This window comes from Orcinus orca, chromosome 12 (genome assembly GCF_937001465.1).
Source record: "Orcinus orca chromosome 12, mOrcOrc1.1, whole genome shotgun sequence".
Classification (NCBI taxonomy): Eukaryota; Metazoa; Chordata; class Mammalia; order Artiodactyla; family Delphinidae; genus Orcinus; species Orcinus orca.
Window position 1 is genome coordinate 14776150 of NC_064570.1, and position 27498 is coordinate 14803647.

General features: G+C 40.6%; 1 protein-coding gene and 1 long non-coding RNA gene across 8 annotated transcripts in view; one reads left to right on the forward strand and one right to left on the reverse strand.

Annotated features, from left to right (window-relative positions):
* MTHFD1L (methylenetetrahydrofolate dehydrogenase (NADP+ dependent) 1 like) overlaps positions 1–27498 on the reverse strand; it is a 199920-nt gene that overhangs the window by 67882 nt on the left and 104540 nt on the right. For 5 of the 7 annotated variants that reach the window (XM_049695148.1, XM_004263713.4, XM_049695151.1 and 2 more), the window contains 4 exons: positions 17797–17936; positions 8439–8480; positions 7577–7677; positions 6850–7027 (listed from right to left, as the gene is read on the reverse strand). In XM_049695148.1, coding sequence (XP_049551105.1) covers positions 6850–7027; positions 7577–7677; positions 8439–8480; positions 17797–17936 — 461 coding nt within the window. Of the gene's footprint in view, positions 1–6849; positions 7028–7576; positions 7678–8438; positions 8481–17796; positions 17937–27498 lie in introns of those variants that run through there. The other 2 variants (XR_004476641.2, XM_049695149.1) reach the window with 2 other exon arrangements.
* LOC125960615 (uncharacterized) overlaps positions 1–27498 on the forward strand; it is a 292168-nt gene that overhangs the window by 27501 nt on the left and 237169 nt on the right. The window lies entirely within an intron of this gene.

Below are 27498 nucleotides of genomic sequence, written 5' to 3' on the forward strand. Positions count from 1 at the left end.
AGACATACAGAGATGTATGTTTTAAGTTCTATGAATTAAAACTACATATATAGTATTTATGTATACATTTTTATATATTCTAAATACATGGAACTGTATATATTTAAAAATGATTAAAATGGGAAATTTCATTTTACATACATTTTTTTACCACAATTAAAAAAATATACACATACACACACGAACACACATAATACTCTATATACATACATACAAGTACTTATACATTTTTATTTATTTCCTTAAAATTTGAGGCTCCGTTTGCTGGCTGATGCCCAGAGTCCAATTAAAGAATAACTCAAAACCCTACCATCAACTGGTTTGAATCCTTAAAAAATATAACATACATAATTCCTCAATAATCAACGAACTCCCCCAGCCCTCAATCCCGTGCCAGCAGGTGAGAAAACACTCCTAAACACACAGGCAGTGAAAGTGCAATAGTGCAGAAATCTGCGGTGCTGGCTGTAGCCCTAGATGGAGTCTTCCTGGTCTGTTTTGATCTCCCTTGCTTCTAGCCCTGCTGTGATCAAGAGAATGGCTTCACACAAGGAACAGGAAAGACCTTTTAATAAAAACAAACACCATCTTCTCATGCTGTCAAGGTTACACGTCTAAATGTTTACGAGTTTAGAGGAAGGATATAGAGGGATGTGGAGATGGTTTTCAACTTTCACTCCTGATTTAACAAACAATATTCAGATGGACTTTCTCGGTGGTACCATACATTCTTTGCAAAAGCTACTGACTTTCTATTAAATCACGAATAGCTCCCAATTCTAATGGAGAAAGAATGCTAAATGTCTTGCTTTAATTTGGGAGTGCCTTTCTTTCCTGGTGCACTAGGGGCTGCTAATTGCTGGTTTTAACACAGTTGAACAGGACACCAACCCTGCAGCCCGACCTCCAGGTTACCTGAGTCACAAGACAATTCTTGAAGGTCAATTCAGGAAACCCCTTCTCTTCCTGAAGCGAAAGTGACAGAAGGAAGAGCTAACATAGATTACCAGCCCCCTATGTCCCAGCATTTTACTCCAGGACATTTCACTTGGTCCTCACAGCAACTGGGTGAAGTTGGTGTTAATATCAGACACTATTTTATAGATAAGGAAGCTGAGGCTCAGAGAGTTGTCCACATTTATATCCATAGTGGGAGGTCCCATCGAGATTTGAACTCTGTTTGCAAATGAAGTTACCGACAACGGATTAGTCTCCAAAATATACAAACAGCTCATAACAGCTCTATGTCAAAAAAACAAACAACCCAATCAAAAATGGGCAGAAGATCTAAATAGATGTTTCTCCAAAGAAGACATACAGATGGCAAAAAGCACATGGAAAGATGCTCAACATCACTAATTATCAGAGAAATGCAAATAAAAACTACAGTGAGCTATCACCTCACACAGGTCAAAATGACCATCATCAAAAAGTCTTCAAACAGTAAATGCTGGAGAGGGTGTGGAGAAAAGGGAAGCCTCTTGCACTGTTGGTGGGAATGTAAATTGGTACAGCCACTATGGAGAACAGTATGGAGGTTCCTTAAAAAACTAAAAATAGTTACTCCTGGGCATATAACAGGAAAAGATGAAAACTCTAATTAGAAAAGATACACGCACCCCAAAGTTCATAGCAGCATTATTTACAATAGCCAAGACATGGAAGCAACCTAACTGTCCACCGAAAGAGGAATGGGTAAATAAGATATGTGGTACATATATACAACAGAATACCACTCAACCATAAAAAAGAATGAAATAACGCCACTTGCAGCAACACGGATGGACCTAGAGATTATCATACTGAAGTAAGTCAGAAAGAGAAAGACAAATAACATATTGCTTCCATGTGGAATCTAAATAAATGATGCAAATCAACTTATTTACAAAACAGAGACAGATTCGCAGCCATGGAAAACAAACTTACGGTTACCAAAGGGGAAAGGGAAGGGGGAGGGATCAATTAGGAGTTTGGGATGAACATACACGCACTACTCTACATAAAACAGATAACCAACAAGGACCTACTGTATAGCACAGGGAACTCTACTCAATATTCTGTGATAACCTATATGAGAAAAGAATCTAAAAAAGAATGAATATCTGTATACGTATAACAATCACTTTACTGTACACCTGAAACTAACACAACATTGTAAATCAACTATACTCCAATTAAAAAAAAAATGTGGACTCAATTCTGAATGACCCCTTTAACTATAATACATTACTTCTTCCATCAAGCGTCCATTTGTCATGGGGCACGTCCCTCACCTTCTCTGAACTCCTATTTCTGCATTTAAGATACAGAGTTGAGCTCACACACCCCATGGGATTGGATGAGATATACTTGAAATTATGTACGGAAGAGGGATTTGTTAGCTAATAAAGTGTAAATACAGGTTCGTTTTTTCATCTGCTATTCTGTTTTCCTGGGTGCCTGCAGATATGGAGATATATTGGTCACCTGTAAAGATATAATTGCCAAAAGTAATAATAGAAAAGATAGGTTTTGGGGAGGACTTCTAACTGTTCCTTAAAAGGAAAGGGGGCTGTGATCATTATTAACGGTTGAGAGGAAATGACGCAGAGTAGTGCAAGTTTAAATATATCAGTTCTCACATGATAAACTTCCTCTGAACAATTAGGCCACTGCCTTCTATTCCATATTTAAAAAATTATTATTCTGGGAGATTGGGATTGACATATATATACTAATATGTATAAAACAGATAACTAATAAGGACCTGCTGTATAAAAAATTTTTTTTTATTCTGAAATAATCAACAGCCACCTCTAGTACCATGAACAAAAGTTGCCTCCTCTTGAATTAGAAGCTACTCTGGTAAAAGAGGTGCAGAATTTTCTCTAGAGAACAATGGCTGCTTCCCTCAATTTTGCAAAGTTCAGCACAGACTCCCGAGTCAGAGGAGCAGCTTGTTTCGCGCTGTAACTAATGGAACCGTCATCAGAAGGCCTCATGCTCTGCGAGTTGTCCGGCCTCACAGTGTCACTGAGGTCAGGTAAACACTATTTCTCTCGAGCTGTTCCTCTTTCCCTTTGGTGTTTTGAGACGATTTCTACTCCCCACACAAAAGCAATCATGCCCTGTGCTCCGACACTATTTCCAATTTCTCCAATGAGCTCAGGTGTCTTTCTCCTGTAACACAAGACTAGGGCGGGGCTGGAGCAGGAACTAAGAGGCCATCAATCCTGCGCTGAATACATTCTTGGTGGAATAGAGTCTGGGATGATAGCAAAAGGCACACAGAAGCCCAGTTTGTGCAGAGAAGCAAAGGCACCAGGGCGTTTTATCCAAAAGCATTTTGTCACTTCTTTTTTTCCTGTGGGGCAGTCTGATACCTAATTGAGCTGTCTAGCATCAAAGGGCTAGTCGTGGGGGGAAAACAAAGGGAATTAAAGGGTTTCAAGAAAACCATTATTACTTAAATAAAAATTAAAAACAAAAAAGAAAGAAAAAAAAGAAAAAGAAAACCATTACTTAGTCCACAAAGGCTCACCAACACTGCCTATGCACGTAATTGTGGCAGGAGGGAGGCTGAGCTCTGTTACTGCCTGCAACGATGACTTCAGATTTCCCACACCGTTACAAGACAAGATTGTACATGGTCTTATATTATCGAAAATCGACTCACCAGCGTGAGCGACAGAGCTATCAAGGAGACAGTCCCTGGTGAGGCAGAAGCAGCAATAGCTCTTTTCATAAACTGTCATGTAGCAATAATAGGCCGCGCTGCTGATTCTCTAAGAAGCAATTACGCAGCTCACGTCTAATTTCTGTGTTATAAGAAAAGGGAATGTATGTGGGCAAAGGAGTCAAGAATCCTATCAAATATGACTTTAGACCACATTATTATAAAACTGTTCCCCTTTTCACAGAAGAGCAGACATTTTAACAGCATTATCTCCACAAAAAATGGGAATTCAGGGAAAAAAAATTATGATATTGGTGGAAAGGAAAAGGGTTCATTTAAGGGATAGTACACGTTTAAGAAAGCACAACTCAAAAAACATTGCTTCTATTTACTGACCTTTTCACTTTGGATGGTTTCCTTGAAAAAGCCACACTTTGTGAAATCATTCGTTTAAAATCTGCCATTGCGGGGCTTCCCTGGTGGCGCAGTGGTTAAGAATCCGCCTGCCAATGCAGGGGACCCGGGTTCTAGCCCTGGTCCAGGAAGATCCCACATGCCACGGAGCAACTAAGCCCGTGCGCCGCAACTACTGAGCCTGCGTGCCACAACTACTGAAGCCCGCGCGTCTAGAGCTCCTGTTCCACAACAAGAGAAGCCACCGCAATGAGAAGCCCGTGCAACGGGTGCTACCGCAACGACGAGTAGCCCCCGCTCTTCCTAATTAGAGAAAGCCCGTGCGCAGCAACGAAGACCCAACGCAGCCAACAAATAAATAAATATACTAAAAAGAAACAAACAAACAAAAAAACTGCCATTGCCACTCAGAGTGGGCTGGTTCACGATCAGAGCGGGGCGGTGGTCTGAGGGTTTCCTGACAGTTGTTTGTGTAAAAGGGCCAAGAGCTGCACCAATTCATAAGGGCTGCACCCTCATGACCTAATCACCCTCAACCCAGCAAGGCTTACCTGGGCATCAAGGCCCAGGAAGGAACACAAGATTACCTTGGCCAGCCACCATCTGAGTTGGCTTCCTTCCCCGTGATGAGCCCACTGCAGGGCTGCATCTATATTATGCTCAGCATCTCCAGAGAACAGCTTCTAATCAGGACATCTTTCTTCCTGTAGAACCCAAGCCCCCTGCCCTCCCCACTGCCACATCCTGCCCCACCACCTCTATAAGACAGAACATTAGGGTCTCTCATAAAATGACCTTTGAACACGACACACCTTTTCTGAGCTAACCATCCTAATTCGTTCCTGAAATCCTTCCTCCCACGGTCACCAACTACCCGCAGTGACCCCGTTTGGCACGGATTCTTTGCCCATCGTGGTGCTTCCTCTGGTGGGTCACTCAGGTGCTGCCCGTTTGAGAGGAATCCTCCCCACCCCAACTCCCACTTTTGAGCACAGTAGTGGATTCTGAATGACAGAGCAGGACGATGGCTTCCGTCATTCCACACACACCCCCTCAGCTCTGCCTCTGTCTGGCTGTGGGACATAGGGCAGGTTACTTAACCTCTGTTTGCTTTATTTTCCTTGTATGTAAAACATGGGAAAAGCAACAGTTTCTACCCATCGGGGAAGTGAGGACTAAAGAAGTTAACAAGCACAAAGTGCCCGTACGCCTGGCAGACAAGAAGCCCTCCTTGCCTTAAAGTTATCATCGTGTTCTTCATGATGTAACTCTAGGCTCAAGACTAACAGAATTTGTGAGGGATGAAGGAAGCACAGAAGCCACCAGCTTGAAGCCTGAGCACTCTGGCAACCAGGGACTACCTATGAGGACAAATCCAACAGCCAGAGCTGGAGCCAGCAAATCCAGAATGGAGATGTTTGGGTGGCAGCAAAGATGAACCAAGAAGAGTGAGGTCCCGAGAAGTTCAGATATTCTGACTGAACCCTCATTATCCAGCTGATACTAGACAATCCAGCAACTCCTCTTCAGCGTATATGCCCAAAAGAACTGGAAGCAGTTTTACACACATGTTCATAGCAGCATTATTTACAATAGCCAAGAAGTGGAAGCAACCCAAGTGGCCACTGACAGATGAATGGATAGCAAAAAAGTGACATAAACATACAATGGACTGCTGTTCAGCCTTAAGAAGGAAAGAAGTTCTGACATATGCAATAACATGGGTGAACCTTGAGGACATTATGCTAAGTAAGTGCTATGGACTGAATGTTTGTGTCCCCCCAGATTGGTATGTTGAAGCTTAATTTCCAATGGGATGAAAAATAGCATCTGAGGCCTTCGGGAGTGATTAGGTTGATGTCATTAGGAGATGGGGCTCTGGGGTGATTAGGTCATGTGGGTGCACCCCTCATGAATGGGATTAGCGCTCTTATAAAAAGATAACCTAGAGAGATCCCTCCCCACTTCCACCATATGAGGATACAGTGAGAAGACTCCCATCTATGAAATAAGAAGCAGGCCCTCATCAGACATCGAATCTGCTGATGCCCTGATCTTAGACTTCCTAGCCTCCAAAACTATGAGTAACAAATTGGTTGTTGATAAGCCACCCAGTACTATGGTATTCCTTATAGCAGCCCGAAAGGACTGAGACAGTGAATAAGCCAGTCAAAAAAGGGACAAACTTTATGGCTTACTGGTATGAGATAGCCAGCAACAGAGGAGGAGAAATGGGGAGTTAGTGTTTAACGGGCACAGAGTTTCGATTTTGCAATTTGAAAAGACCGATGGAGAAGGGCGGTGGTTGCACAACAATGTGAAGGTACTTAACACTAGTGAACTATTCACCTAAAAATGGTAAAGATGGTCAATTTTATGTTATGATGGATTTTACCACAATTCAAAAAATTTTAAAAATATACTAGGCATAGCTCAAGAAAACCATGGTGCAAATGGGCTATAGCAGAAACAGAAAAGGAAAATACTGCCCGTGATATCCCACGCCTTATGAAGTTGCTCAAAAGTCTTGCTCCTGTGCAAACCCTGTTGAACCCTGTACTCCAAAACCCCTCTGCGCTGAGTGTAGAGCACAGGCTTGGGGGCAAGGAGCTGGGGCCCCTTAGCAATAGGGCCTCGTCAGATGGCTTAACCTCTTCAAGCTTCGGTTTCCTTATCTGCAGAGCTGTTGTGACAACCCACGTGAGGCTCTCGGCACTGGCCTGGCACACAGTTAAGGTGCGAGACCCGTCAGGCACCATTATCATTGTGTTGGATCTTACCTGCACATCATACAGGAATTGGAAACGACTCTTTTTACTTGCAGCTTCTCTCACAGCCTGAGCCAGGTCCACCGACCCTTTCCCACCAATCGACCAGTGATAGCAGGGCACTGCATTAAAGGCGCCAGCCCGCTTTGCAAGCTCACACACCAAGTCAATCTCCGCTCGGGTGTCGGTCCTGGTGATGAAAACGTTTGTGGTTTTGCATCTGTATTCATTTAGCGATGTTTTTAAAGAAAGACTAACTGCTTATACAGAACTTTGCTCCCAAACACTGAATATATTTTAAACATCAGAAGTGGTTACACTGTGCTTAAATAAATCAGACCTTAAGAAAAGCATGGGGGAAAAATCCTCTCCAACGTGACTCAAATATTTCAAGTTGTTAAGGGTTTTATTGAGAAAATTCCATAACATATCCCTTTGATCATCCACAGTCTTTCCGTCAGAAATGCTGGGTGGAATTAAGACGAAGAAGAAGAAGAAGAAAAAAGCCAAAGAAATGGTAACTCACTATATAGATTTCACTTCCCTGATAACATTTGAAAACACTTCTGCTAAAGTAAAACCAATTCAAAGAAAATCAAACAAATAGAATGAGCAGAGTATTTCTCTGTCCTTTTAGATGAAGCAGAGAAAAGGTCAAACATCCTCAAAACACAAATGCAGTTAGTTCACAGGGTGGCCCAGCGATATGACCACATTTAAAGTAGGACACTTGACTTACCTGAAGACATTCAGAGCTACGACAACAGGGACCCCGAAGAGCTGAGCAATCTGAATTTGCTTCTCTAGGTTACAGCAGCCATCTGCCACCAGCTGGAGGTTCTGTAAGAAAACCAGGCCCCCATGTATCACCTCCCATCCCCATGTATCACCTCCCATCCAACCTGCCAAACTACACAGGCAGGCCCACTCTGGCAGGTTTTGGGTCTATCTACACTCACGTTATTGTCCTGGAAGCTATTAAAGAAAGCCATCAATCATTTTTTCCCTCCAAGAAAAGATGGCTGCAGAAGGAGGAGGCTCATTTTCCAAGTAAAGTCTAAAATTATTCTAGATCCAATGGCATAAGTGGGTCTTGAGCCAGGCAGCTATTTCTGCTGCAGACTGGTGGCCAGGACGTCAGCAACATGCCCACGCTCTGTGGGCTGGTGGACAAGAAGGCGTAAGGTCCTGGGAGGGTGACCAGCACCGTCCAGCTATTCCCTGCTCAAATCCCTGGCGCCACCTGTAGGAGCTAAGAGGTACTGTTGCCAGTCAATCAAAGTCTATTTACTCACTCAAGTCATAAAGCCAATTGTGTATCTTCCAAAAGTCAGTATCTGCCACATCAAAAGAATACATGGGTATAAGAGGCCTGCTCTGATGGCTGCCCAGCGGGTAGGAACTGGACAGAAAGCCTACACCCATCTTTTCTTAAGATTGGGGAGTTAACCGAATGGATTTTATCCCTCCCCCCACCCATTTCCTCTTGGATTATTAGAAAAGCACTTTTCTAAGAGGCCACTGGCGGAGGACCTATTCCCTGACTGAGATTCAACTGCTAGTCAATGGTTAACTGTATTTGAATAATTCTTCACTCTTACCTCTTCCATATACTCTTTTTTAAGAGGGACCCCTGCAGTCACCTGAGATAAGAAAAGACAAAAATTAAGAATAATCCTATCAAACTGTTTACTCTGATTAAGATCTGAAAGAAAAACAAATCATGGTCCCTTTGGGGAAGGTTCATTTAAAAAACACATTTTGTGCTTTTAAACCAATAACTGGCAGCCCTGGCTGAACGTGAAGTCTCGTGGGTTCTTTTAAAAATCACTGATGCTTGAGCTCCACCCTGACCAATTAAACCAGGATTGCTGGGAGTGGGACCCAGGATCGGTGATGGTTAAAAACTTCTCAGGCGATTCTAATTTGAGCTAATATTAAGAACTTTCATACTGTTGCCCATTATCCTAGCATAGAAGGGAACTCACAGTATGATTAATACCTGATTTATACAGAGTGCATAATCGTTCTAAATAAATTCTAAGTCATTTAAAAGTAATTGCCGTGAATTTTCCCCTTTCTTTGGCCTAGTTTCTTACAGAAGCCGATGGGGTTGGCAGTTTAAAGATAAGGAAACTGAAGGTGAGAGAAGGCAGGTATCTTGCCCACAGTTACACAGCAAATGAGAGGCAGAACAGGGGCATGAGTATAATAGGGTTCTGAAACCCCAATTTAGTGCCTTTTCACAGTTCCCCATTGTTTTTTTTTTTTCTTTTTTTTGTCTATAGCCTGCAACTGGTTTCAGTGAGAAACCCCAGACAACATTTTAATTCACTGAGGACGTGGTGACTTGTCCTCCTCTCAGCGAAAGAGGTCTTGAGAATATTAGAAATCCTTTGAAAAGTTACCTCTATGACAGATTGTTTTTTGAGATTGTGAGGAAACATCATAAGGTATTTTCAGATGGGTTTTTTTTTTTCAGCATTAGCATAAACTAAAACACACAGTGGACCCTTCAGTTGGAACAACCAAAATGCTGGGTTAAAAAAGGAACATAAAGTACTGCTGAGCATGAACATATGCAAAGTTCTGCAAAATCAAAAATTAGGCAAAATCAAGAAAAATGGGTTGTATGCAAATGCCAGAAAGTAGAGGGGATCAACAAAACCAAAGCTGGTGTTTTAAGACTAACAAAATTGATAATATTCTGGCAAGAGTTTTTTTTTAAAAAGGAATGAAAAAAATATTATAACTACACATGCTGTAGACAGAATTAATAGGATACTGGGACAAACTTTATACCAATACTTTTTAAAAGACAGAGAAACTTAGTATGAGTTTTAATATAAAACTCATTTAGGAAAAAGTAGAGAACTTAAACAGTTCTCTACTCATTAAAAAAAATTAAGTTTGTAGTTAAAAACCTACCCCTCACCAATAAGCAACAGGCCCAGGGAGTGTTACAGGTGACTTCTTCCCATCTTTGAATAAATAGATTATTCTAATGTTACAAAATCCCTTAATGAGAATATAAAAGAGAATCAATAAGCAAAATTCAGTTATTCATAAAAAAGATAATGAAAGGTTCATTTAATATTTGTAATATAATTTGCAACATTAATAAAGAGAAAAATCATGTCATCTCAATAGACGAAGAAGATTATTCAACATATAGTATAACAACTTGACAAATAGCAACAGAAGGCAATTTTCTTAACCTGATAAAAAACATATACTGAAATATTACAGAAAACGTATTTAGCGATGAACTATTAAACGTGTTCTCTTGTTGATAAGGAATAACAGTAGGATGCTGGCTATCAACACTATTTAATACTGCCCTGCAACTAGAAACATATGGTTAGTGATGAAAAAAAAGTATCAAAATTGGAAAGGAAGAAACAGAACTGTCATTATTTTCATATATGATTGTCCACACAGAGCTCTCTAAAGTATTTACAGCTAAATTAGTACAATTAATAAGAGAATTTTTTAAGTAATGGAGATTTAATATAGAGCATGGTGACTATAGGTAAAAATATTGTATTGCATATTTGAAAGTTGCTAAGAGAGTAGATCTGAAAAGTTCTCATTCCAAGGAAACACATTTTTTTTTAAACTATGTATGGTGACAGATGTTAATGACTTATTGTGGTGATCATTTTACAATGTATACAAATACTGAACATTATGTTGTATACCTTGAAACTAATATAATGTTGCATGTCAATTATACCTTAAAAAAATGTAGACAGGTCACTGGATATATATATAAGAATCCAGAAGTAACCTGTGAAACTATTTAAAAATATAAAGCACATGGGAACAGATCGGTAAAAGGATGTAGAAGTCCTTTGGGCAATAAACTGTAAATGTTTATTAAAATATATTTCAAAAGACCTAAATCAGTGAATATCCCAAGTTCCTAGATATAAAACTGATCTATTGATTTAATGACATTCCAAAAAACCCCCAAATCCTAGAAAGATTCTTTATGGGACTTTATGATTAGTTCAAAAATACGTATGGAAGTGAAAAGGACTGATAAAGGCCGGGCACCCATGAAGAAAGAGAACTACCAGGGAGAGCCTGCACCACAGACTTAGTGTAGCACACACACAATTGTGTGTAAATAGACCAGTGCAACCAAACGAAGGTCCCAGAAACACACCTACACGTGTATGGAGAATTGATTTATCACAAAGTAGCCTTGAAGATCAGAAAGGAGGGACTAATTAAAATAAATAGTGCTAGGCCAGCTGGTTATTAACACAGAAAAAATAAAATTAGACCTGGTCATTACACACCACACACCAAAAACCAGTAATGAGGGTGATGGTTAATTTTGTGTGTCAGCTTGGGTGATGGGATGCCCAGATATTTGGTCAAACATTATTCTGGGTATTTCGGTGAGGGTGTTTTTGAATGAGAATAACATTTAAATTGATGGACACTGAGTACAGCAGACTGCCCCCCATCACTTCAATCAGTTGAAGGCCTGCTGTAACAAAAAGAATCTGTGCAAGAGAACATTTTCCAGCAGATTGCCTTCAGACTGGGACTGGACTACTGGCTCTCCTGAGTCTCCAGCAGTGGCCCACTCAGTAGATTTTTGGACTTGTCAGCCTCCATAATTGTGGGAGCCAATTACTTATAACAAATCTTTTTATAATAAATACACATCCTATTGGTTATGGAGAACCCTCCTTAAGAAACTATGTTTAAAGAACTAATTATAAAAGACACGTCTGAATCCAAATGCATTAGTTCTTCCATTGCACCAAGAATGGTCAGCATTTTGGAAGACAGGATATGACTGGGGCTAAAATGGGCAAGTTCAAGGGTCATAGGATTTTCCACTGCATAAATTATGTAAAAAAACAAGCTGAATAAACATAAGAGGCAGCCGAGGTTATTTGTGTAATGATATCAAAAGGAAGTAGAAATTATAATGGATCAAAAACATTACTATGGAGTTGTTTCAAGTAAGAAGGAATGACACTGAGGTGGATAATATGGAATACAGGATTAAGAAGATCAAAGTTCATGTATTATTCAATTATCAAAAACATTTCCTTGACGCAGAGTATGCCAGGCATGAGGAATACCCAAATTAATAAGATATAGTCCTTAATCTCAAGGAATTCAGAGTCGAGTGGGGAGATACACACATAGACATTCATAAAATAATATGGTGCAGAAGCACTACTGGGGTCCAGGAGAGGAACACTGCACTTCATCTGGCTTCCTGATCCCCCAGTTTATTATCCTCCACCCATATCTGTGCCTACTAATCTCGAGCCCTGTTACAATCATCACCGGCATGGAAACATGACATTAAGGGGAACGGAAAGAGGTACCAAGGATTAAGGTGAGCAGAAAATGCAACCGTTGTAACACAGAGCACACACATTAAGATGAACTGAAATAGGATTATAAATCACGTAGTGAGTTTTTATAGGACAGAGACGAGATTGGAGTGTGCAAAAACACTGGACTAGAAGTCCAGAGACCTTGATTCCATGTCTGATTAGTCCCCTAAACAGATGGAGGATACTAAGCAAGACCCAGAATCCTCCAGCACCTCAGTAATTTTATCTTTGCAAAGACTTGAACCAGACTAATTTCTAAGCCCTTTCCAGTATTAAAGCCCTTTGATTTTATAATTTTCAGGGTGCAAGACAGGGAGGGGGAATTTCAAACTTATCTTATATAGGTAGAGATCGTTCTTTGAAAATGGAAGTCGATACAGCTTCAGAGTCTGAACTCAATTGGTGTTTTGAACAAAATCAGAACTCTTCAGCACTTCTATATTATAATACCTGCCGTGTCAATCTTGCCTTTGATATAATGGTGAAGCTCTAGGCTAAAATGAAGTGCTCAAGCATCTGGTATTAATGAGCCGATTAGGGATTCTGAAGAGGTTTACCCTTCATTCATATTCAGCTCTGAATGCCTGACAAAAGTGGAGAATCTGTATCTCAGACCCAGGCTTCAGATTTGGCTCTCTGCTGGCCTGGTGACATCCCCTGAACACATCAAACCTCAGCTTCCTCATCTGTAAAATGATATAATGTCTGCGTCTCCTAGGACAAAGAATTGCTAAGATGATTAAACAGTGCACATTGTGGTGTTTCATCATGGCAAACTTGTTATTTGTTTATGCTATATAATTAATCATTGTGTGATATCTGCATACACAGTATACCAATTAAGAAATCAGATTTGGCAGTCTGTGTAATATATCAATAGTATAAGTAATAAAGAAACTCCAAATGATTTTATTTCAAAAATGGTTAATCGGTACAACATTTCTTATTCTCCCTTTGGAAATCCCTAAAAATGGAAAAGAAAAAGAAAAAAACAAAAAACTACATCTTTGCTGTGGAAAGGTGAAAACTCCTTTCAGGTGTGTGTGAATTCTATACATGATAAAGTCTTTAAAAATGTTAAAACAGAGATACACCAGAAATACATCTACGCGTGGAACAACTCCTACGGAGCACCTACTGAACGCTGGCAGAAGACCTCAGACCTCCCAAAAGGCAAGGAACCCCCCACGTACCTGGTTAGGGCAAAAGAAAAAACTAAACAGAGACAAAAGGATAGGGACGGGTCCTGCACCAGCGGGAGAGAGCTGTGAAGGAGGAAAAGTGTCCACACACTAGGAAGCCCCTTCGCGGGTGGAGACTTCGGGAGGCGGAGTGGGGGAGCTTGGGAGCCGCGGAGGAGAGCACAGCAACAGGGGTGCGGAGGGCAAAGCGGAGAGATTCCAGCGCAGAGGATCGGGCCGACCGGCACTCACCAGCCGAGAGGCTTGTCTGCTCGCCCGCCGGGGCGGGCGGGACTGGGAGCTGAGGCTCCGGCTTTTGTCGGAGCGCCGGGAGAGGACTGAGGTTGGCGGCGTGAACACAGCCTGCAGGGCGTTAGTGCACCGCGGCTAGCCGGGAGAGAGTCCGGGGAAAAGTCTGGACCTGCCGAAGAGGCAAGAGACTTTTACGTCCCTCTTTGTTTCCTGGTGCACGAGGAGAGGGGATTAAGAACGCTGCTTGAGAGAGCTCCAGGGACGGGCGCGAGCCGCGGCTAAAAGTGCGGAGCCCAGAGACAGACATGAGACGCTAAGGCCGCTGCTGCCGCGGCCAGGAGGCCTGTGTGCGAACACAGGTCACTAGCCACACGCCCTTCCGGGGAGCCTGTGCAGCCCGCCACTGCCAGGGTCCCGGGATCCAGGGACAACTCGCCCGGGAGATCGCACGGCGCGCCTCAGGCTGCAACGTCACGCCGGCCTCTGCCACTGCAGGCCTGCCCCACACTCCGTGACCCTCCCTACCCCCCGGCCTGAGTGAGCCAGAGCCTCCGAATCAGCGGCTCCTTTAACCCCGTCCTGTCTGAGCAAAGAACAGACGCCCTCCGGCGACCTACACGCACAGGCGGGGCCAAATCCAAAGCTGAGCCCCTGGGAGCTGTGAGAACAAAGAAGAGAAAGGGAAATCTCTCCCAGCAGCCTCAGAAGCAGCGGATTAAAGCTCCACAATCAACTTGATATACCCTGCATCTGTGGAATACCTGAATAGTCAACGAATCATCCCAAATTAAGGAGCCCTGTGGATGAAAGGCTCTTGGTGCTGCAGCCAGGAGTCAGTGCTGTGCCTCTGAGGTGGGAGAGCCAACTTCAGGACACTGGTCCACAAGAGGCCTCCCAGCTGCACATAATATCAAACAGCAAAAATCTCCGAGAGATCTCCATCTCAACGCCAGCACCCAGCTTCACTCAACGACCAGCAAGCTACAGTGCTGGACATCCTATGCCAAACAACTAGCAAGACAGGAACACAACCCCACCCATTAGCAGAGAGGCTGCCCAAAATCATAATAAGTCTACAGACACCCCAAAACACACCACCAGACGTGGACCTGCCCACCAGAAAGACAAGATCCAGCCTCATCCACCAGAACACAGGCACTAGTACCCTCCACCAGGAAGCCGACACAACCCACTGAACCAACCTTAGCCACTGGGGACAGACACAAAAAACAACAGGAACTACGAACCTTCAGCCTGCAAAAAAGGAGACCACAAACACAGTAAGATAAGCAAAATGAAAAGACAGAAAAACACACAGCAGATGAAGGAGCAAGATAAAAACCCACCAGACCTAACAAATGAAGAGGAAATAGGCAGTCTACCGGAAAAAGAATTCAGAATAATGATAGTAAGGTTGATCCGAAATCTTGGAGATAGAATGGAAAATAGAATGGACAAAATGCAAGAATCAGTTAACAAGGACCTAGAAGAACTAAAGATGAAACAAGCAACGATGAACAACACAATAAATGAAATTAAAAGTACTCTAGATGGGATCAATAGCAGAATAACTGAGGCAGAAGAACGGATAAGTGACCTGGAAGATAAAATAGTGGAAATAACTACTGCAGAGCAGAATAAAGAAAAAAGAATGAAAAGAACTGAGGACAGTCTCAGAGACCTCTGGGACAACATTAAACGCACCAACATTCGAATTATAGGGGTTCCAGAAGAAGAAGAGAAAAAGAAAGGGACTGAGAAAATATTTGAAGAGATTATAGTTGAAAACTTCCCTAATATGGGAAAGGAAATAGTTAATCAAGTCCAGGAAGCACAGAGAGTCCCATACAGGATAAATCCAAGGAGAAATACGCCAAGGCACATATTAATCAAACTGTCAAAAATTAAATACAAAGAAAACATATTAAAAGCAGCAAGGGAAAAACAACAAATAACACACAAGGGAATCCCCATAAGGTTAACAGCTGATCTTTCAGCAGAAACTCTGCAAGCCAGAAGGGAGTGGCAGGACATATTGAAAGTGTTGAAGGAGAAAAACCTGCAACCAAGATTACTCTACCCAGCAAGGATCTCATTCAGATTTGATGGAGAAATTAAAACCTTTACAGACAAGCAAAAGCTGAGAGAGTTCAGCACCACCAAACCAGCTCTACAACAACTGCTAAAGGAACTTCTCTAGGCAAGAAACACAAAAGAAGGAAAAGACCTACAATAACAAACCCCAAACAATTAAGAAAATGGGAATGGGAACACACATATCGATAATTACCTTAAATGTAAATGGACTAAATTCTCCCACCAAAAGACACAGATTGGCTGAATGGATACAAAAACAAGACCCATATATTTGCTGTCTACAAGAGACCCACTTCAGACCTAGAGACACATACAGACTGAAAGTAAGGGGATGGAAAAAGGTATTTCATGCAAATGGAAACCAAAAGAAAGCTGGAGTAGCAATTCTCATATAAGTTATATATATATATATATATATATATATATATGTAGTTTGCTTGAGTGCAGTGTTTTTTGTTTTCTGTACTGAATTCGTTAGCATGGGTCGGTATAAAATTTAGCATAGGTCAATATGTAATTTGTAAACTAATAAGGTCTTAAAAGTGAGGAATTAAGTCTTTTAAATTTAATTATTTATTGTAAAGAGCAGAATAGCATACATAAACAGGTGGCTAAGGAAAACTTGTATTCTAATATGGAACTCTCATGAACACCTTTTTTTTTTTTTTCTTCTAACGGGATGATAGTAGGCCATTTGATTATTTTTATGGCTTTAACTTTACAACAATGAAATATTCGTGAATTTTAAAAAGTATTTTTCTTTATTTGATGCGGGTGGGATACTGGAGAAATGAAAGGTCAAACATCTATTGAGGAATCCATACTTGTCTATATATTGTGTACTTTTATTTCAAGAACTGATTTAAAATTCCTAAAAGGATGCTATAATAAGTTATTATGCCATTTTACAGACTGAATTAAGTAAATTTCAGGGAGGTATGAAACTTGCCTAAGGCTATCCAGCTACCAAGCGGTAGAAGTGAGAATTAAATCCAGGTATACCTATAAAAAAAAATAAAAAGAAGGCGAGGGCAGCACCAGGGTATGGGGTTGTTAGTTTTATAGGGGTGAGTAATTTCATACGCTGATGAGTGGGAGGAGTATTCCAGCTATTTTGGGGAAGGGGTGGGGATTTCTAGGAATTGAGCCACCGCCCACTTTTTGACCTTTATGGTCATCCTTGGAACTGTCGTGGCACCTGTGGGTGTGTCGCTTAGCTTGCTGATGTGTTACAATGAGTGTATACTGAGGCTCAAGGTCTAGTGGAAGTAGACTCGTCCGCCATCTTGGACCTATTTTGTTCTAATCAGTTTATGTTGTGTCCTCGGGCTATGTAATTCTTTTAAAGGTTGTGCCCTGCCCCCTTTCCTCCTGTTTCATATTGAATATATAATATTTACCAGAGTATGTTTTAATAATTAATACATGATATATTGTATAATTAATTTATATATCATATATATAATGATATCTATAGGTATTTGTTCCAATAAGTCATTAAAAATAAATGAATATTCTTTTTCTTTCATAAAAAAAAAAATGTTAAAACAGAATTTGTGTTTTCTAAGCAAAGCTCTCTTAGAAATAATCCAGTGCTCTAGCAGAGTTATAAAGTGAAATCATAATAAACAGAAACAGAAGGAAAATAGCGCTAGATGAAATCTGATGAGATGTAGCGTCAGTGAACCAAAAAACTATCCGTACAAACACTGAACGACCTCACCCACAAAAGCCATCACTCTAACCCTTCTGTTCTTCATTCAGGAACCAAAGCCTCTATCCTCCCATTACCACAGGGTTATAAAATGTTGACATAAGTTTCAGTTTAGACTCTTAGAACTAAAGAGTGGTCACATGCTCCTTCCCAAAATATTGCTTAGAAATAACTTTGTGGGTGTTACTAATTACTTGATCGAACTGAACTCTAAGTGCCCTGTCATGGTGATTGGTGAAAAAGGAGATAGTCTAGAAAACTGCAGCTATGAAGCAGGTCTGGATGTTTCAAAGGTTCAATTCTGCTGCCTTCTGTTTTATTCGAAAGGAAGCACGGTGCTTACACTTGGTCCACCTCCGTGCATCTTCAGAGCCCGCACCGTCGCCACCAGCACCACAACACTGGGCACCAAGCCAGAAGCTCTGCACTTGATGTTGAAGAATTTCTCCATGCCAATGTCAGCACCAAAGCCAGCTTCAGTCACTGTGGAGAATCAAGTTTGAAACTTGCTATTATCTTCTAAAAACAACAGTAGGTTTTGACAGTCATTGATGTGGTTCAAATTCAAAGGATGACAAATTTTCCTCCACGTTCAAGGTTACTACACACCACTGCATCCTGTTCATATACAAAGGTAAAAAGACGTTTCCATGGTTTTAGAAAATGTCCTACTTCCTTACATCCCATAAAAAGATGACTCTCTACACTGCTTCACACCACTGTTCCTTAAGGATTCATTGCCATGGCCAAGATTTTTCTTCCAGTATAGAAGGTCAAGGCAAAGCTTTTCTTAACACAGATGGTATTTTCAACTTTTTAATCAGGTTCCAAAATGTGTCAAAGAACATTGCTAGTATGATTAGTATAGAAGATCTTTCCTTACTCTTTATAAGATACATACAGAATCACTTATTTTTATTCCATCTGGCCATGTCTATTGATGAACAAAATTGAAGTTAGTTGAGCCGTTTAAGGAGGTTGATCATCAGGCTTGATCATAAGATGGTATCTTTACTTCATAACCAGAGAGGACACTCATCTTTAACCATCCTTTCCCCTGCCCCTAAATTGCTAAAAGTGTTACTAAGGCAGTTATGGCTATAGCAGGGAGACTATCCAACACTGCCTTCCAAGATAATCCTCCTGACACTGGGTAAGCAGCAGTATCTTCATACACAAAGCAGAGCTCTGGACCAGCCACATCACCAGCCCCTGGGGGTTTATTAGAAATGCAGACTCTTGGGCTCTATCCCAGAACTATTGAATCAGAACCAGCATTTTGACAAGATCCCTTAGTGAGATGAATGCCCATTAAAATTTGAGAAGCACACTGCTCTAGGGAAGGAATACTATTAATGGAATAGAAATTAAATATTTATGGAATATGCACTACATACTTACAGTACAACCAAGGCCATAACTTATGGCAGAAAGAGGAAGAGGCAGTAAAAAAAAATTACTAAGATAAAATAGAAACCATTTAACATGTGAATAAATGAGGATTTTGTCCCCAGCATTCACTGAATATACACATTTTAACAAAAATTAAGAAAAGAAAAACAGAGAGGGCAGAGAGACAGCAGTAGCAAGAACTACAATCCTGCAGCCTGTGGAACAAAAACCACATTCATAGAAAGATAGACAAGATGAAAAGGCAGAGGGCTATGTACCAGATGAAGGAACAAGATAAAACCCCAGAAAAACAACTAAATGAAGTGGAGATAGGCACCCTTCCAGAAAAAGAATTCAGAGTAATGATAGTGAAGATGATCCAGGAACTCAGAAAAACAATGGAGGCAAAGATCGAGAAGATGCAAGAAATGTTTAACAAAGACCTCGAAGAATTAAAGAACAAACAAACAGAGATGAACAGTACAATAAGTGAAATGAAAACTACAAGAAGGAATCAATAGACTAACTGAGGCAGAAGAACGGATAAGTGACCTGGAAGACAGAATGGTGGAATTCACTGCTGCAGAACAGAATAAAGGAAAAAGAATAAAAAGACATGAAGACAGCCTAAGAGACCTCTGGGACAACATTAAATGCAACAACATTCGCACTATAGGGGTCCCAGAAGGAGAAGAGAGAGACAAAGGACCCGAGAAAATATTTGAAGAGATTATAGTCTAAAACTTCCCTAACATGGGAAAGGAAATAGCCACCCAAGTCCAGGAAGCACAGAGAGTCCCATACAGGATCAACCCAAGGAGAAACATGCCGAGACACACAATAATCAAACTGGCAAAAATTAAAGACAAAGAAAAATTACTGAAAGCAACAAGGGAAAAACAACAAATAACATACAAGGGAACTTCCATAAGGTTAACAGCTGATTTCTCAGCAGAAACTCTACAAGCCAGAAGGGAGTGGCATGACATATTTAAAGTGATGAAACGGAAGAACCTACAAGCAAGATTACTCTACCTGGCAAGGATCTCATTCAGATTTGATGGAGAAATCAAAAGCTTTCCAGACAAGCAAAAGGTAAGAGAATTGAGCACCACCAAACCAGCTCTACAACAAAAGTTAAAGGAACTTCTCTACGAGGGAAACACAAGAGAAGAAAAGGATCTACAAAAACAAACCCAGAACGATTAAGAAAATGGTCACAGGAACATACAGCTCAATAATTACCTTAATGTGAATGGATTAAATGCTCCAACCAAAAGACACAGACTAGCTGAATGGATACAAAAACAAGACCCATATATACACCGTCTACAAGAGACCCACTTCAGACCTAGGGACACATACAGACTGGAAGTGAGGGGATGGAAAAAGATATTCCATGCAAATGGAAATCAAAACAAAGCTGGAGTAGCAATACTCATATCAGATAAAATAGACTTTAAAATAAAGAATGTTACAAGAGGCAAGGAAGGACACTACATAATGATCAAGGGATCAACCCAAGAAGACGATATAACAATTGTAAATATATATGCATCCAACATAGGAGCACCTCAATACATAAGGCAAACGCTAACAGCTGTAAAAGAGGAAATTGACAGTAACACAGTAATAGTGGGGGACATTAACACCTCACTTACAACAATGGACAGATCATCCAAAATGAAAATTAATAAGGAAACACAAGCTTTAAATGTCACAATACACCAGATACATTTAACTGATATGTATAGGACACTCCATCCAAAAACAGCAGATTACACTTTCTTCTCAAGTGCGCTCCGAACATTCTCCTGGATAGATCACATCTTGTGTCACAAATCAAGCCCCAGTAAATTTAAGAAAATTGAAATCATATCAAGCATCTTTTCTGACCACAACACTATGAGATTAGAAATGAATTACAGGGGAAAAAAGCGTTAAAAACACAAACACATGGAGGCTGAACAATACGTTACTAAATAACCAAGTCATCACTGAAGAAATCAAAGAGGAAATCAAAAAATACCTAGACGAATGACAATGAAAACATGAGGATCCAAAACCTATAGGAGGCAGCAAAAGCAGTTCTAAGTGGAAGCTTATAGCTATACAAGCCTACCTCAAGAAACAAGAAACATCTCAAATAAACAATCTATCCTTACACCTAAAGGAACTAGAGAAAGAAGAACAAACAAAACCCAAAGTTAGCAGAAGGAAAGAAAACATAAAGATCAGAGCAGAAATAAATGAAATAGAAACAAAGAAAACAACAGCAAAGATCAATAAAACTGAAAGCTGGTTCTCTGAGAAGATAAACAAAATCGATAAACCATCAGTCAGACTTATCAAGAAAAAGAGGGAGAGGACCAAATCAATAAAATTAAAAATGAAAATGAGAAGTTACAACAGATGCCACAGAAATACAAAGCATCCTAAGAGACTACTACAAGCAACTCTATGCCAATAAAATGGACAACCTGGAAGAAATGGACAAATTCTTCGAAAGGTATAACCTCTCAAGACTGAACCAGGAAGAAAGAGAAAATATGAACAGACCAATCACAAGCAACGAAATTGAAACTGTGATTAAACATCTTCCAACAAACAAAAGTCCAGGACCAGATGGCTTCACAGGTGAATTCTATCAAACGTTTAGAGAAGAGCTAACACCCATCCTTCTCAAACTCTTCCAAAAAATTGCAGAGGAAGGAACACACCCCAACTCATTCTAAGAGGCCACCATCACCCTGATACCAAAACCAGAAAAAGATACTACAAAAAAATAAAATTACAGACCAATATGACTGATGAATACAGATGCAAAAATCCTCAACAAAATACCAGCAAACAGAATCCAACAACACTTTAAAAGGATCATACACCATGATCAAGTGGGATTTATCCCAGGGATGCAAGGATTCTTCAATATACGCAAATCAATCAATGTGATACACCATATTAAGAAATTGAAGAATAAAAACCATATGATCATCTCAATAGATGCAGAAAAAGCTTTTGACAAAATTCAACACCCATTTATGATAAAAACTCTCCAGAAAGTGGGCATAGACAGAACCTACCTCGACATAATAAAGGGCATATACGACAAACCCACAGCAAACAACATGCTGAATGGTGAAAAACTGAAAGCATTTCCTCTAAGATCAGGAACACGACAAGGATGTCCACTCTCACCACTATTATTCAACATAGTTTTGGAAGTCCTAGCCACAGCAATAAGAGAAGCGAAAGAAAAATAAGGAAACCAAATTAAAAAAGAAGTAAAACTCTCACTATTTGCAGATGACATGATACTATACATAGAGAATCCTAAAAATGCCATCAGAAAATTACTACAGCTAATCAACGATTTTGGTAAAGTTGCAGGATACAAAATTAATGCACAGAAATCTCTTGCATTCCTATATACTAATGATGAAAAATCTGAAAGAGAAATTAAGGAAACGCTCCCATTTACCACTGCAACAAAAAGAATAAAATACCTAGGAATAAACCTACCTAGGGAGACAAAAGACCTGTATGCAGAAAACTGTAAGACACTGATGAAAGAAATTAAAGATGATACCAACAGATGGAGAGATATACCATGTTCTTGGATTGGAAGAATCAATACTGTGAAAATGAGGGCTTCCCTGGTGGCGCAGTGGTTTGGAGTTCACCTGCTGAGGCAGGGGACACGGGTTTGTGCCCCGGTCCGGGAAGATCCCACATGCTGCGGAGTGGCTAGGCCCGTGAGCCATGGCCGCTGGGCCTGCGCGTCCGGAGCCTGTGCTCCGCAATAGGGGAGGCCACAACAGCGAGAGGCCCACGTACCACACACACACACACAAAATACTGTGAAAATGACTATACTACTCAAAGCAATCTATAGATTTAATGCAATCCCTATCAAATTACCAATGGCATGTTTTACAGAACTAGAACAAAAAATCTTACAATTTGTATGGAGACACAAAAGACCCCGAATAGCCAAAGCAGTCTTGAGGGGAAAAAACGGAGCTGGAGGAATCAGACTCCCTGACTTCAGACTATACTACAAAGCTACAGTAATCAAGGCAATATGGTACTGGCACAAAAACAGAAACATCTATCAATGAAACAAGACAGAAAGCCCAGAGATAAACCCACGCACCTACGGTCAACTGATGACAAAGGAGGCAAGGATATACAATGGAGAACAGACAGTCTCTTCAATAAGTGGTGCTGGGAAAACTGGACAGCTACATATAAAAGAATGAAATTAGAACACTCCCTAACACCATACACAAAAATAAACTCAAAATGGATTAGAGACCTAAATGTAAGTCTGGAGAGTATAAAACTCTTAGAGGAAAACACAGGAAGAACATTCTTTGACATAAATCACAGCAAGATCTTTTTTGATCCATCTCCTAGAGTAATGGAAATAAAAACAAAAATAAACAATTGGGACCTAACGAAACCTAAATGCTTTTGCACAGCAATGAAAACCATAAACAAGATGAAAAGACAACCCTCAAAATGGGAGAAAATATCTGCAAACGAATAAACAAAGAATTAATCTCCAAAATATATAAATAGCTCATGCAGCTCAATATTAAAGAAACACACAACCCAATCCAAAAATGGGCAAAAGACCTAAATAGACATTTCTCCAAAGAAGACATACAGATGGCCAAGAAGCACATGAAAAGCTGCTCAACATCACTAATTATTAGAGAAATGTAAATCAAAACTACAATGAGGTATCACCTCACACCAGTTAGAATGGGCATCATCAGAAAATCTACAAACAACAAATGCTGGAGGGGGTGTGGAGAAAAGGGAACCCTCTTGCATTGTTGGTGGGAATGTAAATTGATACAGCCACTATGGAGAACAGTATAAAACTAAAAACAGAATTACCATATGACCTAAGAATCCCACTACTGGGCATATACCCAGAGAAAACCATAACTCAAAAAACACATGCACCCCAATGTTCATTGCAGCACAATTTACAATAGCCAGGTCAGGGAAGCAACCTAAATGCCCATCGACAGACGAATGGATAAAGATGTGGTACGTATATACAATGGAATATTACTCAGCCATAAAAAGGAATGAAATTAGGTCATTTGTAGAGATGTGGGTGGATCTAGAGACTGTCATACAGAGTGAAGTAAGTCAGAAAGAGAAAAACAAATATCGTATATTAACACATATATGTGGAACCTAGAAAAATGGTACAGGTGAACTGGTTTGCAGGACAGAAGTTGAGACACAGATGTAGAGAACAAACGTATGGACACCAAGGGGGGAAAGCCGCAGGGGGGTGGGGATGGTGGTGTGATGAATTGGGCGATTGGGATTGACATGGGTACACTGATGTGTATAAAACTGATGACTAATAAGAATATGCCATATAAAAAAATAACATTCAAAAAAAAAGAAAAGAAAAATAAAACATTACCCATAATTTCAGACTCTTTTTGACTTTTTTAGTCAAGTAGTTGTCCTAATTCTTTATAGTTTCCTTTTATTTATTTATTTTTTTTAACTTTTTTTGCGGTATGCGGGCCTCTCACTGTTGTGGCCTCTCCCGTTGTGGAGTACAGGCTCCGGGCGCACGGGCCCAGCCGCTCTGCGGCATGTGGGATCCTCCCAAACCGGGGCACGAACCCGTGTCCCCTGCATCGGCAGGCAGACTCTCAACCACTGCGCCACCAGGGAAGCCCGATGGTTTCCTTTTAGTACCTCATATTCCTATATAATTTTTAACGAATAGGTAGAATTTTGTAGTCTGCTCTTTTACTTTAAAATTATCAGGGTTTTCTTGCTGTACTACAAATTTCCAAAAATTATAAGTGGGAACTTATAATTTTGTTGTTGATGTACCGAGATTTGCAAAATTGTTCCCCCTGTTATTAGATGTTTGGGTTGTTTCCAATATAAACAATGCTGCAAAATAGCTGTGCATATGGGCTTTAACCTCTTTCAAATTATATTCTTGGAATAAATTCCCAAGGGTGAGAGTATGGTGCCAGAGGGTATAAAGTTTTTTTATGACTGTTGATATGCTTTTGACAAGTTGAAAAACATTCCTTTGAAAGTATTCAATTTGGAATGAACATAGCTACAAGTCATTTTCCTCCCCTTTACTACATTTCCTTTGAACAAGCGATGTAGCTATGTTATGATATTTTAAAAACTGTTTAATGTCACCCTATAGTTAGAAGTAGACTATTATGTACATTTCACATAATGGGGTTTGATCAAGTGATCCCTAGTCTTTCCAACCTGATGCACATGTCCACTTGAAGCTCCCCTATTACACTGTAAACTCCATGAGGATAGGGACCACGTCTGTTAACACTGCAAGGCACATAGTAGGCACTGAATTAACGTATATACCTCCAAACCAAACAAAAGGGAGTAGAAAGTTTCAAAACACTTGTTTTATTGTGTTATTAATATATTAATAGCACATTTTATTTATAAACGTGTAATTCCCTTGCAAAAGTTGCATGCTCAAATTCTCTTTAAAAAACCTGAACTCTTCCCTTCCTCAGCCTTCACATATAGTTACCAAGTTCTCCTACCTTCATCAGCTCAGTGCTGCCAAAGGAAAAACTCCCAAGATCCCTAACATAAAACCAAAGGCCACCCTAATGTAACTACCTTCCCTTTCCTCACCCTCTGCCTCAAATTTCGTGTTTCAGTAATACCACTTCCAGGAGAGCCCACACGAAGCATGTGATTTGGCATCCTCACCACTCTTCTCCCATCTGGAATGTTCTTCTCTCCCCTCTCCCTTAAAGCCTTAGCTCAGATGTCTCATTTCCTGGAAGCTTGCTCTGAACTTCTCAGGCAGAGGAAGCTACCCCTTCTGACCCTCCTAGCCCTCTGGTTTGTTGCTCCACGGGGCCCACATCCATCTCTGCATGTAGCATCCTAATTAGACGTACGTGTCATCTGCCATGTGGAGGGCCGGGGCCATATCTCCTTCACCTTTGTATCTCTAGTACCAAGTGCAAAAAAAATGAGTGAATTGACAAAGAAAAGAAGAAACTATCAGAGAGGGAGCCAGCTCTTATTCAACAGGGAAAGGTAGATAGACATATACATAAAATAGAATTTAAACAATTAATAGTTTTCTTACAGCTCCCTATCATATCTTTTTCTTTCTTAAAATACCAAAACCATTTTAATAAGAGCTATAAAGGTCATATCTGAAAAAGACCACCTCAAATGTCTACATAAGCCAGACAAGATTAATTTCATGTTGGGAGGGAGGAAGCACAGTAACAAAGAGAACTTCAGTTAGGGAAGGAAACAGGATGCAGTAATAAAGGTCTAGGACTGTGGCTTTCAAATGCAAGGGAAATATGGAGGCAAACAATAGGAAGAAAACAGGAGGAAGTGCCAGATTCTCATCCGTTGAAAGCTGTTTGGAAAATACTGCACGTATTTTTATTTGTTTTCAAATATCAGACTGCTAGGGAAAACAGAAGGTATGCTGGTGGGTCAGTAATTCCGAAAGGACGGACCACTTAATACGGCGTCATCAACAAGAACTAACTCCAACATGGACACCGTGCAGTGCTGTGTGTCTGTGTCTTAGTCCCACGGGCAAGGGGGACAGTGTCTGGTTGTGATAAGGGGGCAAGTCCCAGTCCCTAGGCAAATCCTGGGACTGGCCGACATCGAAAACCCGTAAGTTAACTTTTCCTAGTGACCTGAAATAAGCAATTTGTTCCCTTACTGTCTTGGCTGCTCTCTATAAATTTTAAAACAGATACGGGAGAAGGAATTATTTCATGTGGATTGTAGTACAGACTTGGTCTTGAGTCGCGAAGCAAGTACATTTACTATGATTTAGCAATCCTGAAGAGCACGTAATGTAGACTTCTGCGTGCTGCACGTTTTAGAAGGTTTGCGAGAAACTGCCCGTGCCACGAGAATTATTTGTCTTGGCAATCTCATTTTTTTGGCGGGGGGTGGGGCAGGGGCGACGGGGTTGTTTACAGCTATTCAACTTACAGCGTGAATGGAAACAGGAAATGCTGACTGATACCCTGTGTGAGCACAGGAGCTCGTAGATAGGGATTCTGTAGCCTGGCTTGATTCAAACTTCAAAACCCGTAATCTGCTCAGAAAGGAACTGTCAGTGGGTCTGCTCTGGGAAGGGACTATTGGTACAAATACTCTTAGTAACCTGCACAGGAAACAGAGCTCTGGGTAAAAACCAATACTGGACAACTGGGTGGCTGGCTCTCTATGCTGATCTGCTAGGACACCCCGAGTCCCATGGTACAAACTGAACAGAAACAATAACAACAAAAAAGCCACTCCTGACAGGCACACTTGCTATCTATGAAATTCTTCAACAAGGCAGAGAGAATGATTTTTATATTGACGTTATTCTATCACATCCCCAACTTGCTATACACAGAGAAGTTGCAGTGATGATTAGGACTCAGATTTTAGAGTAATCACTGATCTGCTACCTTAAAAAAAAAAAAAAAAAGCATTAACGTCATGACATCATAGGCAGGCCCTATAAGCCATGGGTTCATAAAATTCTAGAGCTATGAGGGACCTTTAGGGATAACATACTCTAACCTCTTCAGGGCTCCTATGTGCCAGGTAAGCTCCCTTCTTGAGATAA